Below are 16,581 nucleotides of genomic sequence, written 5' to 3'. Positions count from 1 at the left end.
ATACATTTGTAGGATTTAAATAAAATAATGGAGACCTTATTTTACCCATCTTCTGCCTTCTACAAGAAATTTCTTTTCAATATCCCTAATGAGTGTTATCCAATCTCAAACCTGGTATTTCTACTGACAGTTCACTACTCTTTCAAATAGTCTATTCCAGGAATGGAGAGAAGAGACAGAACACTGAATCTGGAACCCAAAAAACCTGGGTTCAAATCCCAATTTTGCTACTTATTAGTTCTTTGGTTTAGGCAAGTTACTGCCCTCTTCTTAGCCTTAGTTTCCTTCTCTGAAAAATAAGGGAGATGTTAGATCATCTGATCTTTAGGGCCTTGATCAACCTCTAATTCCTTTGTTCCTATTCTGAATTATATGGCCAGGGACAGGCATTCATTAAGTACTACTCTGTCCTAGGCACTGTGCTTAGTGCTTTATAAACATTAACTCTCTTGATAATAAGGGGAATAGTAGCAGGGACAGAGTAATAAAAATACTTATTTGAAAAATCAAAATAATAATTTATTAACATAAGTACTAAGAACCTATAATTGATAGGAAAGTTTTCCCTTTTGTTGAATTAAAATATACCTTTCTGTCTCTTCTCTAACTTGGTAGGAGTTCAGTTCTTTGGAGATATGCAGACAAAAGGCTAATCTTGCCTTCTAAAGTAATCATTTAGTAAAGTGAATCACATTTTTATTCATTTCTTCATTTGTTCATTAATTATCTTTTTAGTACCTTTATTTTTTTGGTGATACTATATGAGCCAAAGTAATGGAATACTATCTATGATAAATAAAAACTCAGGGAATTATTTGCTTTTATCACTCTCTCTCTTTCCCTTTCCCTTTCACCTTCTCCCTCTTTCTCATTAGTTTTTCTGGTTGTCCCACAATCCTGTTGACTCTGAGTTTACTAAAGCTTCTGTCTCTTTCATGTGAGCTGCTGTTAAACCACATCTCCCCCATTCTGTATTTGTACTGACTAGTGCTCCGTAAATCTTCTCCCTGGAGGGTCTTGCATTGTCAGATTGGGAAGTATATGCCTGTCAGCCCATGATAATTGACAAGGAACACTGGGGGGAGGGAATCAATTTGAACTCATCTTGAACACAAGTAGCAATAAAACAGGGCATGCTAAGCACTCTGGGACAGGCTCATTCCACTACATTAGCACACACTTCACTTTACAGTGATTTGATCTTCCTAATAACGTCAATAATATTTCATTCTTGGGTTGTTTGAGGAATGGGCAGCAAAGTTACAAAGTTGATAAGAGCTCTCTTTTGGCATTGCTTTTGCTGCCAGGTGTCTGGAACAAAAATATATACATATATATTTATTTATGTACACAAATACACATGTGTGCATGCATGTACATATGTGTATACACATGCACAAATATGTCTATACACATACACATTGTGTTTATATATGTATACATATACATTATCTATGTGCATATAAACATTTTGTGGAATTTTAGGCTTTACTAAATGTGAGAGGCTATTTCTAGAGGCCATCAAGCGATATCATGTAAACACATGCTTTTCTTATCCTTAATCTGTAAAATGGGAATAATAATCACATCTGTGGCCTAAGGTTTACATATTTCCATAATGAGCAAGATGAAATAAGTGATTCTAATGATACCTCCAAGCTTTAGTGACCAATAATTCTCTCCTGCTAAGCCTTTCACAATCTAACTACAGCCTCCCTCTCAGGGTTTATTACATATCACTTTATTACACATCTCCTTTGTTGGTACTAAATAAGCTTGCTTGCTATTCTTAGTGCATAACATTAAGTCTCTCCTCTCTACCTTTCCTCCTCTCTCTCCTCTCTACCTTTCCTCAGGTTGCTACCCATTCTACCCATGCATTTCCAGCACATGCTTGGAAAACTCACTCTCATATAGGATTAATTCTCTTCTTTCTTAGTTCACTTTTTCCAAGATTCCTCAATAAAACCTCTCTAGTTTCCTTGAATCATGGCTATACTGCTTCTCTTCCACATACATAATGAATTGCCTCATACCTAACTCTTAGAAGTTCTAGTTCCAGAGGCAGCTAGGTGGCTCAGTGGATAAAGCTCCAGCTCTGAAGTCAGGAAGACATTAGTTCAAATCTGTTCTCAGATACTTAACACTTCCTGGCTGTGTGACCCTGGGCAAATCACTTAACCCCAACTACCTCAGCAAAAAAAAAAAAAAAAAAAAAAAAAAAAAAAAAAAAAAGTTCCCTTCAACTTTGGTGATAACTACTGTATGAGGCCTTCTTGAATTTCCTTTTCCCAGCTCTTACTGTTCTGCCCTATCTCCCTATTATTTTTTATTTAGCTTACATATGTGTGTACATATACAAATTTTAGATTTACCTTTTTGTGATGAGTACTCTTCCCCAGTTTATAGAATTATATACATTTCTATCTAAATGAAAGGCTAATATTATTTATTTATTATTTTTTCTTGCTTTTGGAAAGCACATTGTAGTTTCAAAGCATTTCCACACAAGGAATTAATAGAATAATAAAAAATATCAAGTTCACCATCCATCTAATGGCTATTCTTTTGGTCAATAAAATACAGATTTATGTTAAAAAACAATCCTCTTGAAGGGTTAAGCAATTGAGTTTTTGTTCTTTTCCTTTCCTAAAGTAAGAATTTATACTTTTTCCTATGTGCTATAAATGCAGACCCTGATGATTTAAAACAAACAAACAAACAAACAAACAAAAACTGAGAATCTCAAAGTTGAATGGGACCTCAGATATCACTTAGCTCCAGCCTCCCCTAGCATGTGAATCTCCCCTAAACATCACCAATAAGTGGTCACCCAGACTGTTGGAGAACATTAGCACTTTCATCCACTGTATCACTTAATTGCCAAGTAAAAATGAAGATCAGAGAGATTGTTAAGTGACTTGCCCCAAATATCAAAGATCAAGGTTCAAGCCAAGACTCTCTGACTCCAAATCCAGAAATCTATCTACTCCATCATTTTGCAGCTTTCAGGCCCCTCCACGGTATACATATAGCTATCTAAGTTCAGATCTCAGGGGAACTTCATATAGCTTCATTATAAACAATTACTTGAGGGCAGAGATGTGACTCTGGAGTCAAATGGGCTGGAGTTAGCCCCTCTCCAGCTACTACATATATGACTTTGATCAGGTCAGTTTCTGTTATGTTTGAAATAACTTAAACTAAATAGCCTCTAGGGACCTGCTCTAGATCACTGATCCTCAGATGCAGGTTCAGTACCTAGGGATGACTCAACCATGGCTTGTCAGCTTCCCTTGGAACTCAGAGGGTTATCCACTGGCTCCTGCACACACTTGGAAAGCTCATCCTCATATAGGATTAATTCTCTCCTGCCCTCCCCTTTTTTCCAGTCTTTCTCAGTAAAACCTCTCTATTTCCCTGGATCATGGCTACTATGCTTTTCTGCTATATACATAGAGAATTGCCTCCCTGCTCATGTTACTGCTCTCACTGTTCCAATACTGAGTCAGAGACTCTGTAGCACTAAGGTCCAAGACCCTCCAAAATCTGGCTCCAGACTGACTGTAATCTTAGGCCACATTTCCCCCATCAGATCTCTCTAGTTAGGCTCATCACTTGTTCTCTAAATATGGAATGTATGCCATCCCCAGCCCCCACCCCTTCTCAAGTTAGACTTTCCAGCTCCCCAACCAGACACTTCCCCTAAGGCAACTTTGAAAGGCTGTTAGGGAATTTGGGGATAGTAAACCCATCAACTCCATTGGATAACCCCACCCCCACCCTGCACAAAAGTTCCACACCTTTTCACATCCTCTCCAACACCTTCAGCTCCTGCCAGACTCTGCCATCTCCCAAGGCATACCTTTCCACTTTTAGAAAGCTCTAATTGGTAGGAAGTTTATCTTTTCGCTGAGCTGAAAGCTACCTGTTTGCCACTTCTACCCATGACTGATAGTTTTGCCCTTTGGAGTAAAGTAGATGAAGTCAAACTTCTATTTCCCAACTTCACCTCACAAAAACTTAAGATTTCCTCTAAGTCTTCTTAAGCTTAAATTGCCTATTTCTTTTGTTGAACTTCTTAGGGACCAGCCCTTAATTCTCCTATGGCAGCAAAAGCTAAGTGAGCATAGATCCTTATACCTGCCCACGGTCCTCTCATGATCCTGGTAACTTCTCTTCTGTCGTCCCTCAAGTTTATCGGTGTCCTTCCTAAAAGTGGCATCTAAAACTGAGCACAGGGCTAAAGACGTGATCCAAGCAAAGCACAACAGAGCGGAATTGTTGCCTCCTTTGTTCTGGACAATATGCCCCTATCGAGGCAATCCAAGATTGAATTAGATGTTTTCCACCCAGCACCATACACAATGATCAGTTAGTACACTAAGATCTGAGAGTGATTTCAGAAGTCATCTAGTCCAAGTCCCTCATTCTGCTGAAGTTTCCATAATCAAATTCCCAAAGTACAAATCCTGCAAGCAAATTGGCAGGATTTGAATTTCAAGCCAGATCCTCTGACTGAATCTAACATTCTTTTCTCTGCACTGCATGTATCATTTTTTTTAATTCTTTGTAAAATTCAGTCTTATTTTCAGTTCCAAATTCTCTCCTTAGTCCTCTCTTTTCCCCATCTATTGAGAAGGGGGGGAAACTACAAATATGTAGACAATCAGAATGAATTTTCATCATAGCTGTAGTCTACATTTTCCCAAAAAGAAAAAAAAAAACTATACTAAATATATTATAATATTGATTCAAACAGAGTTTGTAAATTTACTAGAAACCAAATAATTTTCATTTGAACTTTGTCTCTACTATCTTGTATTACTGCCTCTGATATTTTGAAATATGTGTAGTGTCTTACCTTTGTCCCAATTATGTCTCATTTTATATCAAGCTCATTGTTCTAGGCTGTCATGAACTTTCTGAACCCTGTCTTTGTGATGGATGTATTGGTTATTCCTTCCATAATTATGTGTAACAAAATGTATAAACTTGGTAAATATATAATATATACTTTCATTGAAATTATTGATGATAATGATGAATAGCACAAAGCACAGGAGAAATTTCTAGGGCACTTCAGTAGAGACCTTTCTAAGTTGATCTTGATCCATTCATATATATATATATGTGTGTGTGTGTGTGTGTGTGTGTATATATACAGTTTTTTTGTTTTTTGTTTTTTGGGAGGAATTGTGGAATACGGCTAAGATGAAAATTCATTTTGCATGTCTACACATTTGTAGTATTTCCCCATATATATATATATATATGTATATATATATATGTATGTATGTATTTTTTTGCTTCAGTAATTTAACCAGCTCCAAATCTACCTGAACTCTACTTTCAATTATATATCTTGTCCATAAGCACCTCATTATAGATGTTGTCATATAATTTCCTTTCTATATCACATGACTATATTTACTTATTAATCTTTTGGCTCTTTCAGTGGTTCCTCCCAGATAAGTTCAATAAAATTGGTGACATATAGAGAACAACCTTTTGAAATATGATGATCCCATAGTTCCTGTTCACCACTTATAACACATAATCATCTTTATTCAAGATATTTTAGCATGAAGTTCACAATACCTAAAGATTTTTTTCAAATGAACTGCTTTTCAGCCATGTATATCTCTCATATTGTACTTATGGAGATGATTTTTTTGAACCCAAGGATAAATTTTTACATTAAACACTGTAAAATTTCATCTTATTACATTCAGCCTTATGAGCCATTCTTTCATACTTTTGAGAATTCTATGATACAATGTTTTATTTATCTTTTTCTTATTTCTTTTCTGGGTACTGCTCTCTTGATACTCTGAAACTCTTTTCCCACCATGTTCTAGCAGTCTTTTCACCCTGGAAAACTCTTATAGTTTTTTTCTGCAATTCTCTTCCTCCAACCAGTCAGTTCTTCCTAGAACTTCCATTTTAAGGAAAGGTTTAGGTGAGCCATGCTTAATCTCTTATTCCTCTCCAGATTCTAGGCACATAGTAATTGGTTAATAATTGCAACTTAACTTGACTTATATGTATGTTATCTGAAAAACTGAAAAATATGTCATTATTAATTAGGCAATTCTATTAGAAACTTTCTTTTGAGGATAAGTCAAGCCACTGATGACTATTCTTTGGGTATGTATAATAAACTATTTCTAAATCTACTTGATAGCACTGCCATCTGACCAATATCTCTTCATTTTGTTCAGATAAAAATCATAGGCTTTTTTATTATATTATTAAGTTATTTTTTAGTTGTGTCCAACCCCATTTAGAAAGTTTTCTTGCCAGTGATAGTTGATCGGTTTGCCCTTTCCTTCCTCCTCATTTTATAGATGAGGAACTAAGGCAAATTGATTAAGAAACTTGTCCACAGTCACACAGTTCTTAAGTTACTAAAGACAGATTTAAATTCAGGTTTTCCTGATGCTCTATATTCTAACTGCATCCAGAGATTTCTAGTATACTAAAATGACAATATTACTTTTATTTTTGCCTTCCATTTATTTTCTTGATCATATTTTCCTGGCCAAGTTCTTGGACTTCTTCAAACTGATATATCTTCTTCATATATAGTGCTACTATATACCTCATTTTTATCTATCCCATTAAGCCTCAATGATATATGAAAGATCAAAGTTGCCATTTTCCTTTAGGATCTTCCATTTACTTTGTTTGTTACCCAATCTCTATGCATTTTTTGTAAAAATTTCTAAGGTCATTAGTCTTTTAAAAGACTTTTTTGCTTGTGTATTTCTTTGATTTTTTTGTGTTGTTTCTGTCTCTCCTATTATTCTTCTTTCTATACAGTTGATGTTATCTATGTTGATACTTTCCCCCTTCTCTTTCCTTTTTAGTTAAAAGGCTCTTTTAATAAGATTTGACTAGACAACAAACAAACACATTCTTACCAGTTTTTGATAGGCGCATTGCATCTCTGGCCAGGAGCATGCTATTCTCATATATTTTATGCCTTGATTCAAAAGTCTAAATCCTGTTCTCAAAAACCATCCTCTTAACTGGCTGTTCATTTCCTATGTCTGTCTTTTTTTCTGAAGCTTTTATCTTTAATCAGCATCAGTGAAAAAATGAAACAAAATGGGGCAACTAGGTGGCGCAGTGGATAGAGAGCACCAGCCTTGAATTCAGGAGGACGGGAGTTCAAATCTGGTCTCAGACACTTAATACTTCCTAGCTGTGTGACCCTGGGCAAGTCACTTTAACTCCAATTGCCTCAGCACAAAACAAAACAACAACAAAAAAGCCCACCACCTATGTTCTCAAGATCTTTAGTTTCTTGCACAAGCTCTTATTGTCTTTAGTAATAGTCTTTTTTTTTTCTGTCACTATCATCATAGTTATCCAATTAATTTACCTTCCTACAATAGATGAGAGGTGATATGGTATCATAAAGATCTGATTTCAAAACCAGGAAAATCTGAATATGAATGCTCCCTCTGACAGAATGGTAGGGTGACCTGGAGCAAGTAACTAAATCTCTTAGTGGTCAGGCAACTCTAAAAATATAAGTTGCAAAGATAGGTGCAAAAGATTGGTAGAGAATCTTTTTACATGAAAATTCCCTACAGGAGGGAAATCGCAGGTCTAGAATTTGAATTCTGGTTTTTCCGACTCCAGGTCAAATAGATTATCCAGCGTGCCCTGAAGATCACTATATTTTAGATTACTAAAACTGCCAATTGTATACCGCTAATTCAGGGAAACAGTGCAAAGCAGAACATAAACCATAACATATGGGACAGCAGCTTCATAATGGGCAGACATTACCTTGGGGCTAAGTTGCAGTGACCAAGCCAAATTCACTTGCAAGTGAAGCCTTTTTGGAATATCAAGCTTCCAGATGTGCAAAGTTGCTGCATTAATCCCTCTGCACCTTTCAGACACTGACAATCTGTGCTCAGGAGACTGACAGACCTCATGCTTGGTTTGAAAATGTTATACTTATAACACCAGCTCCTTTGTAAGTTATTCTCTCACTGCAGAAATTTTTTTTTAGCCAGGTAAGAGTCATATTTCAGCAAATTAGTGCTAGCTCATTCTCGGCTAGGAACAAGACTTCTCACACTATTTCCTTTCTTGTACTTAATCTGTGCTCTATTCAGACTGGCCTGCTCACTGTTCCACAGAAATAGGTTTTTCTGCTTTTATGCCATTGTTTTCTCCATTACTCATGCCTGGGATGTCCTCCCATCCCTGCCTTCCCACTTCTGCTTGTTGAAACTCCACTACTCCATAATTCTAGGTCCTATTTAAATGCAGTTCTTCAAAGGAGAATAAAGCCTTCTACCACCCCTACCCCTACCAGCTGGAAATGAATTTTCCTTCCTTGGATGTCTTACAGTATTTTGTTTGTGCCTTTTTAAATGTACTTGACATACTCTAGTTTGGCTTGTGCTATATTTATTTGTATATTCATCTTATTTTAGCATCTTGGATTACAGACTTCTTGAGGGCATGGAATATTTCTTATTTATTTCTGTACCTTCCTTAACATGTCATCATAAACACTCAATCAGCATTTTATTGGATTTCATTTAAACGATCTCAGTTGGATCCTTACTGCAGCGATGTAATTCTTTTATACTTCTCTAATTGACTTATTATTCCACTTTTTGGCTTTTCCAAACCTTCTGTTTCTTTTTCAAATCTCTCATGGTTTTCTTTTCTTCTCATTATTTCAGGTAGGTCCCTTGCCTTATATTTCATTGAAAAAAAAATGAAGATATTTGTTGAGAGTTTCCTCTTTTCCTCATCTCATTTTCCTCGGATGCTTTCTGCCACCATTTCCTTCACTCCTCCAACTGATCACATTCCAACCCATCTTCTTCAGTAGATTGCTTCTTCTATCATTCCCACTCTCTCACTGATCGTCAATCTCTCCTGTTTATTTGCTGTTTGCTTCCCTGATTCCTACAAGCATGCTCATGTCTCCCCCATTCTCAAAAAAATCTCATTTTTTCTGTGCATCCTTACTAGGTACTATCCTATATTTCTCTCCTATATTATGGCTAGACTTTAGAAGGCTGATTTATAACTGATGCTTTCACTCCCTTGCCTCTCACTCTCTTCTAAATTCTCTGCAGTTCAACTTCCCACCTCATCATTCAACTGAAACTGCTTCTCCAAAGTTACCAATGATCTAAATTGCCAATTGTCAAATCTAATGATCTTAAAAAAAGTCTTCATTCTTCTTGACCTCTCTGCAGCCTTTGAGACGATCACTCTTTTCTTGTTCAAAACTGAACTCATTATCTTTTCCCTCAAACTCTCTGTTCTTCCTAATTTTTTTGTATTAGTTTGAAGATACTGTCATTCTTCCAGGATTTAAAATTACACAACTCAACTTCTCCTGCCTCACTACTAACTCTCACCCCATACCAAGCATCCAATGCATCGTCAAACCATCTAGATTTTTATTTTTGTAAAATATTTTATATGTGCCCCCCCTCTCCTTTGACACTTTCACCACCCTGGTTCACCTTCTTATTATGGAGCAGTAGTGGGATTGCAGTCAGAGGATTTTCTCTTATTTCCAATTTTTCACTTCTTTCTGTTTGTACTGAGATAAGCTCTTTGAATCCAGGAGAGAATAATTATAATATTGGCAATTTTCAGAGGGAATAAGCATTGGAAGCTAATTGTAAAAATCTAATTTGTTTAATTTCACTTATTTAAATCTGGTCTTTGAGACATCCCATGATATTTATTGAGATTTAACATCCTTCCCCTAAGCCACACAAGATGCTTTTGCCTCCTTCCCCCTTTACTGATTGAGGTGTTTCAGGACTGACCCAAGGGCAGTAAGATCATTCTAGGAGTGAGGGAGTTCCCCTGAGTCTTCTGAGCAGTCAAAGAGGAACTTGGGAGTATTCCTAAGCCAGTCTCTCCACTTGACCTGTTCTCCAGAGCTCTGCTCTTTCTAGTAGTCACAGGGATATTTTTAGGATTGGACATTGATTGTTTGAAATACATATTATCTGGATCCTCAAATGAGTTTGCATCACATTAAGCCTGACAAGGGTTTCTTTATCACCTGAGTACATCTTACCTCATAAAGTGTGATCAGGCCATTTGTCTCGTTGGGAGGTTTCCACTGGACATAGATCTTCTCCTCAAAGGGCCCTCCTTGGATGGATTCAAGCGGAACGGCTCCAGGAACTAGGGAATGTGGAGAAGGTAGGAGTCAAAGCAAAGTAGTGGAGCAAATGGTAGTAAGGTAGAAGGTAAAAGAATTAGATCTGATGAACTGGATTCGAATTTCCAATGTACAGTTTCCAAGCTCTATGTCAACTGAGTGATTCCCTCATTTATAAAATAGGAGTGATAGTCATTCATCATACCAACCTTGCTGAGCTATTGTGAGGAATGCACTATAGAAACATGAGCAGCAAATAATACAGCAGGACAACTTTCTGTGGTTCAAAGAGCACAATGAACCATTGTTATCGCTAACAATACTGGAATTGAAGCAAATGAAAAGGAACTGTAGTATTGTCTCAAATTCTACATAAATCAAGACATCATAAAGGACTTATAGAGAAGCTAGTGTGAAAGAAGGTAGTCATTGTGGCACAATGGAAAGGGCACTGGCCCCAATACTCAGAAGATCTGAATTCAAATCCCACCTCTGACATTACTTACGTGACATTTTGGTAAGTTACTTCAATTCTCTGGGCCCCAGTTCCTTCAGATATAAGATAAAGGGCTCCTTTAATTTCTGGATCTACAATTCTGTTTTCTTTGGGTAGAGGACACAGAATAGACACTGTTAACCCTGGAACATTCAAAAGTAACCCTGACTCCATTTGTGTGCCATCAGACATAGGGGACATTCTACAGAGAGCAGACTGCATGAGGAAATAGGGATTTAAGCTCCAGGATTTTGTCTCCTTTTTCCATATAGGAAACAACTCACAAAATGGCATTCCTTCTTCCCCTTCCTTCCCCTCCTTCAGATTGATTTAGATTTATTTTCTATCACAGGTTCTCATGATTTAGAGCTGGAAGAACAAGAAATCATTTAATCTACTACCTCTCATTTAACAGGGAAGGAAATTAAGGATCAGGGAGAAGGATAAATGGCAAGGATCACAGCCAATATGCATGCCTTCCCCTCTGCCCTCTAGTTTCTGACTCCAAATCTACCAAAGTTCTTTTCATCAGAGAATACTTTTTCAAAGTACGCCTCAGTGTCATGTGTCTCAAAGCTTCTAGATTGGGTTTCTGGTATTGAGATTCTGCTGAGATACAATCTTCTTCACCAGAATTTCAATCTAATTAAATCCTTCAGGCTATCTATGTGTGATTGGGGGGCAGGGGCATATCGTTATGTCAAACACATCTATTGCTATGAGAAGGGTGAATACAGTTTTCCTATTAAATATCAAAATCTCCTCCAACCCAATCTCCAACTTAAAGCTTGAGCAGCATTTTAAAGATAGATTTTACATATCAAGAAGAAAATTTATGGCCATACTTACTGAGCTAAGGCATCTGAATTTTATCCTGTAAACAATAGGGAGCAATTGAAAGTTTTTGAACAGGGGAGTGACATTTTCAGACTGCAAACCAGTGTTGAAAGTCTGAATCAGATTGGTGGCTGAAGGATTAGGACAACAAAGAATAGCATAGGGGATAGAATTAATTTAGCAGTTGATTGAATATTGGGGAGTGAAGGGGGAGGTGCTAAATGAAGGTTCTCAATTACTAAAAAGCTCTTTTGCTTAGAATTAATGTTTGAATGAAATTCAGCCATATCCCCAAAGTATTTTATGTTTATTATATTTTGTGCATATCCTTTTTTTTCTTTTTTTAATTAAAGCTTTTTATTTTCAAATTATATACATGAATAATTTTCAACATTCACCCTTACAAAATCTTGTGTTCTAAATTTCCCCTTCCTTCCCTTCATCTCCTCCCCTAGAAGGCAAGTGATCCAATATATGTTAAACATGTGCAATTCTTCTATACATATTTCCAAAAATATCATACTGCACAAAAATCATATCAAAAAGGGAAAAAATGAAAAAGAAAACAAAATGTAAGCAGAAAGCAACAACAAGAGAGAAAATACTACATTGTGGTCCACATTCAGTTACCACAGTCCTCTCTCTGGGTGCAGATGGTGTTCTTTATCACAAGACCACTGGAATTGGTCTGAATCGTCTCATTGTTGACGAGATCCATTGTGCATATTCTTTTTAAAAATAAATATGATTTATAGCTCAAGAAATGCTCAGATTGTCATTTGGTGATTCAGTTTTATTTATAGGGCCTACTGCCAATTGCAAAAGTCTTCAAGAGTTTTCAGGGGATTGATTTCAAAGGGGGCATTGGAGAATTTCCTTCCATGCTCTTTTTTCTAGTATTCAGATCTCTGTACTCAATACTCTGATAAGATATTCTTGATTTTGTAAAGTTTGGTTTATATTCTTCTTTATTACTTTACTTGGACTTTACTTATCTGCATCTCTTGTTTCTTTGCAGATCCAGAAATCCCTTTTTAAGATCATTTGTCAGGGCTTTATATTCTAGGGTTACATGGATTTTCTCAATGTAATGTAGTACAAGGATCAGAGGATGTTTCTGGGATTGGCCTTTAAATATTTGGAGCTAGAAAGTACCCTAAAACATAGTATGATAAAAGTCAAAGATTGCTTAGAATACAGAATGATCCACTTGTGCTGGCCCTTAGGACTCAGAATGTAAGATCTGGAGGAGCCAATAAACCCCAGAATGTTAGAGTTGGAAGAGGGGGTTTAGGAATTGCCTAAAGTCATATAATTTGGGAATATAAGGGCTTTTAGCAGGAAGTCTAGTGACCTTTTTCCTGCAATATCATCCTGCCTTTCCTAAGGACTGGTCCTTAAAAAATTGTTTCTAATTTACTTCTTTGTGAGGCCTGGAAGAGTGTGCCCCTTAGTTCAAGCTCCCTTTTGGCCCCAAACTTCAGAATTTTCCCTGCAATAAATTCTTGATTTATTCCCTCCATGAGCTACAGTATATATCTCTACCTGAAACTTCCTCAAACTTAAATCTTCTCCATCTCTTATTTACATTATTATTCTTGTTGATCAGATCAAGTCGTGTCAATGAGCATTTATTAAGCACCTATTCTATGGCAGGCACTGTGATAAGTGTTAAGACCACTACTGTCTCAGGTACCAAGATCAAAATCTTAAAGGTAAGCAACCAATTACCAAGACAATATCCACAATATTTCTTGTATCATCTCCATGTTGCTTTATTCTATCCCCTGTCGTGTACCAGAAGAATCAAATTTGCTATTGGAAGCAAATTAAGACATAATTGGGAAATATTTAACAATATCAATACAATATAACTTATGCTAATTTGTGATTTTCTAATATATGGTCCAAACTTTTCTATTTGATGTGATTGCACTGACCAATAAAATTAATTTTTCTGCCTCTATCCTCCATCTTTTCATGTTTTGATGTTCATTTGTTTTAAGCTGTGTCTAATTCTTTATGGTCCCATTCAGTTTTTGGACAGATATAGTAGAGTGGGTTACCACTGTCTTCTCTAGCTCATTTTACAGAGGAAACTGAGGCAAAGAGAGTTAAGTGACTTGCCCAGGTTCACACAACTAGTAAGTATCTTAGGTCAGATTTGAACTTAGAAAGATGAGTCTTCCTCTAAGTCCAGCATTCTAGCCACCTCAATCCTTCAAATACCTGCCAGACACACAATTCTAACTATGTCTCATTCCTCTGCTCCAGAACTTTTGGTGGCTCCATATTGTCTACAAAACAATCTCTAACATACACAAAATGATCCATTAAAATGCAGGAAGAAAACATTAGAAATAAAGAGTGGCAGCTGTTCAGAGAGCCATCTGACTGCTGTTCTCCTCACTTGGCTGAGCTATGCAGCAATCAGGCTGATAGGTGAAGTTCCGGTAGATGGGTGGAGATCAGGCAGATTGGTGGGGATTATTTCCTGGCCTCAGGCCCTGGCCCCCAGCCAGTATCTGTCCTCCCACCCCACAGCAGCAGCAGCACATATTCTGTATGTTCCCTGACGTGTGTCCTGCCAGTGAGCAGCATGAACTCTGTGCTTCTTGCCAGGCTCTTCCCTTTCCATGTCTCCCCCCAAAAAATAAACCAAACCAAACCAAATCCAAAACCAAAAAAAAAAAAAAAAGTTGGAATTCCAAGTTAAAGAGGAAAATTATTTCCAGTAAGTTTCAGGTTCAAACAGCCAAGCACAGACCACTCTAAGATCTTCAGCCCTATTCCCAAGATCCAGCCTCAAAACCAATTAAGAGTTTGGAAGCAAATAAGGGATCCAGCTCTAAGAAACCAATACATAGCTAGACAGCTTGCTGCCTGCCCTATTAATGGTTCTTTCCACTCTAATAATTACTTTCTAAACCTGGGATCTGACACACAGAGACTGCTCCCTAACTCCCATAACTAGAGAAGGTGGAAATTTTGCTACTCAAATTTCAATGAAAATCTTTATATAATTGGTAGATGAGACTGGAAAATAAGTTATTGAGTAAAAGCAGTCAATGATTTCTTCAATTTGGAGCTACATATCTTTGTGAGGTATCATATTAACTTATGACAACCATTAAAAGCAGATATTGAAAGAAATTTAGAACAATTCTTTGGAATCCTTGTAATCACAAAGTACCAAACCAAGAATTTCAAAATATATTACTAATAGTATTTTAATAAGAGCAAACAGATTTTATACTGATAATAGTTAAAATATATTAAATGCATTATTTCATCTTTATCCCATCCTTTAAATAATATTACAGTAGTAAATATATCTATATCTATATATAATGGGTATTCTTATATTGAGGAAAGCTCAAAAATGTTTTGCTGCTGTGGTATTAAGATGCAATTAATAGATGAGATACAGCACAGTTTCTTTGGCCTGAAATTTATGCGCACTTATAATTTGGCTCCAATCAAACCTTCCAACCTTATTTTATTCAATCCACTCATCTTCAACTTCTCTGTTTTAATCAAAGTGGCCAATCCCTCATTTTATTCTCTCTCCTTGCTTGATCTATATGAACTCAAACATTCCTTAGGTCTTGTCAGCTTTTCTCCCTTTTCATCTCTGCCTGTTTGTTTGTTTGTTTGTTTGTTTTTAATTTTCTTTCTTAAAGGTACTACATCCTCCTCCATGCCTCATTCTCTGATTTCTCCAACTGAAAGTGATCTCCTGTCTTAAATTTTCTTAGTCTCCTCCAAACCTTTCCTTTGTCTTAATCACAAATTATCTTTCATTATACTAAATTTAGGAAAGGTATATCTCCAGCAAGCTATAAAATCTCTGAGATCGTTAGTAAGAATAATTAGTAACTAGGAAGTTTCCTCTCTTCCTACTCTCCAAGAAACACCAGGTAATTTCACCTATCTTATTTACTGATAAGCAGTTGCTATCCTAAAGTCTTCAGAGTTGCCTGTTCCTACCCTTCTTTTTCTATCACTTTCCCCTAACAATGGGACTGGTGGTTGGGGTCTGCCACCTTTCAAGATTGCCTAATCAATTACTTTTTATATTTTTTCCCACATGATAAATCACAAAACTGAAGCAAGGAAGGTAATCTGTGCTTAATCCTGTGTTGTTCTTTTTTTCTTTTTTTAATCCACAATTTGAACAAAGGTGTAGATAGACTTCTAATCAGCCCTTCAGATGTCCCCAAGCTAGGGACAGCCAGGTAACACATAAAATGATTCTGAATATAAAAGATCTCATTAGACTAGAGCATTTGACCAAAACTAAAAAAATTGAGGGGTAAAATATATAAAGTCTTACATTTAGAGTATTCAAGAAAATGACTCCTCCCAATATAAGATAGGGATATGGTTGGTCAGTTTATCTGTGAGAGATCTGAGATCTTCAATGAAACATAACTTCAATGTGAGTTAATAATAGGATACTTCAACTTTAAAAAAGTTAATGTGATCTCAGGTCATATGGAGTAATATAACTTTTACAAAAGAGGAGGTGACAGATCTGATATAACTGGTCAGACTCCACTAGAGTATTGGGGACTGATTTTGGATGCCATATTCAAGGTAGAAAGCATCTAAAGGAAAGCAACCAAGACGATCAAACAGATAAAAGAATCAGGTATGTTTAGCCTGTAGATAAAACCCAAAGGTTAAATAAATTAACATTTATTTGGCAACTGTTGAATGCCAGGCACTGTGCTAAGCACTTTACAATGATTAACCTATTTGATCATCTCAACCACTTCAGGAAGTCATTTATCCCCATATAAGTATCTGAGACTGGATTTGAGCTCATGTCTTCTTGACTTGAGATCCAGCACTCAATCCATTTCACTAACCTATATGAAAGACTAACAAATGGATGATGAATTATTTAGAATAATGTTTGGTCTCAGAAGGGTAAAGACATTTGCAAATAAGCAAAATTTAAGCTTGATATAAGGAGAAACTTTCTTACAATCAGTATTAACCTAAAGTGGAATGGGCTGTGTTGAAGGAAGTAGGCTCTATCTCATCAAGAGTCTTTAAACAAAGATTGGAT

At 36.4% G+C, this 16,581-nt stretch overlaps 1 protein-coding gene across 10 annotated transcripts in view; it reads right to left on the bottom strand.

Moving 5' to 3' along the window:
• Positions 1–16,581, bottom strand: part of PTPRT (protein tyrosine phosphatase receptor type T) — a 1,285,960-nt gene that overhangs the window by 347,416 nt on the left and 921,963 nt on the right. For all 10 annotated transcript variants that reach the window (XM_074292616.1, XM_074292619.1, XM_074292617.1 and 7 more), the window contains one exon: positions 10,085–10,194. In XM_074292616.1, the coding sequence (XP_074148717.1) occupies positions 10,085–10,194 (110 nt within the window). The remainder of the gene's footprint in view (positions 1–10,084; positions 10,195–16,581) is intronic.

The sequence above is a fragment of the Sminthopsis crassicaudata genome, chromosome 2 (assembly GCF_048593235.1).
Source record: "Sminthopsis crassicaudata isolate SCR6 chromosome 2, ASM4859323v1, whole genome shotgun sequence".
Classification (NCBI taxonomy): Eukaryota; Metazoa; Chordata; class Mammalia; order Dasyuromorphia; family Dasyuridae; genus Sminthopsis; species Sminthopsis crassicaudata.
Note: the sequence above shows the minus strand (reverse complement) of the source record. Positions and strands in the feature narration are given on the sequence as shown.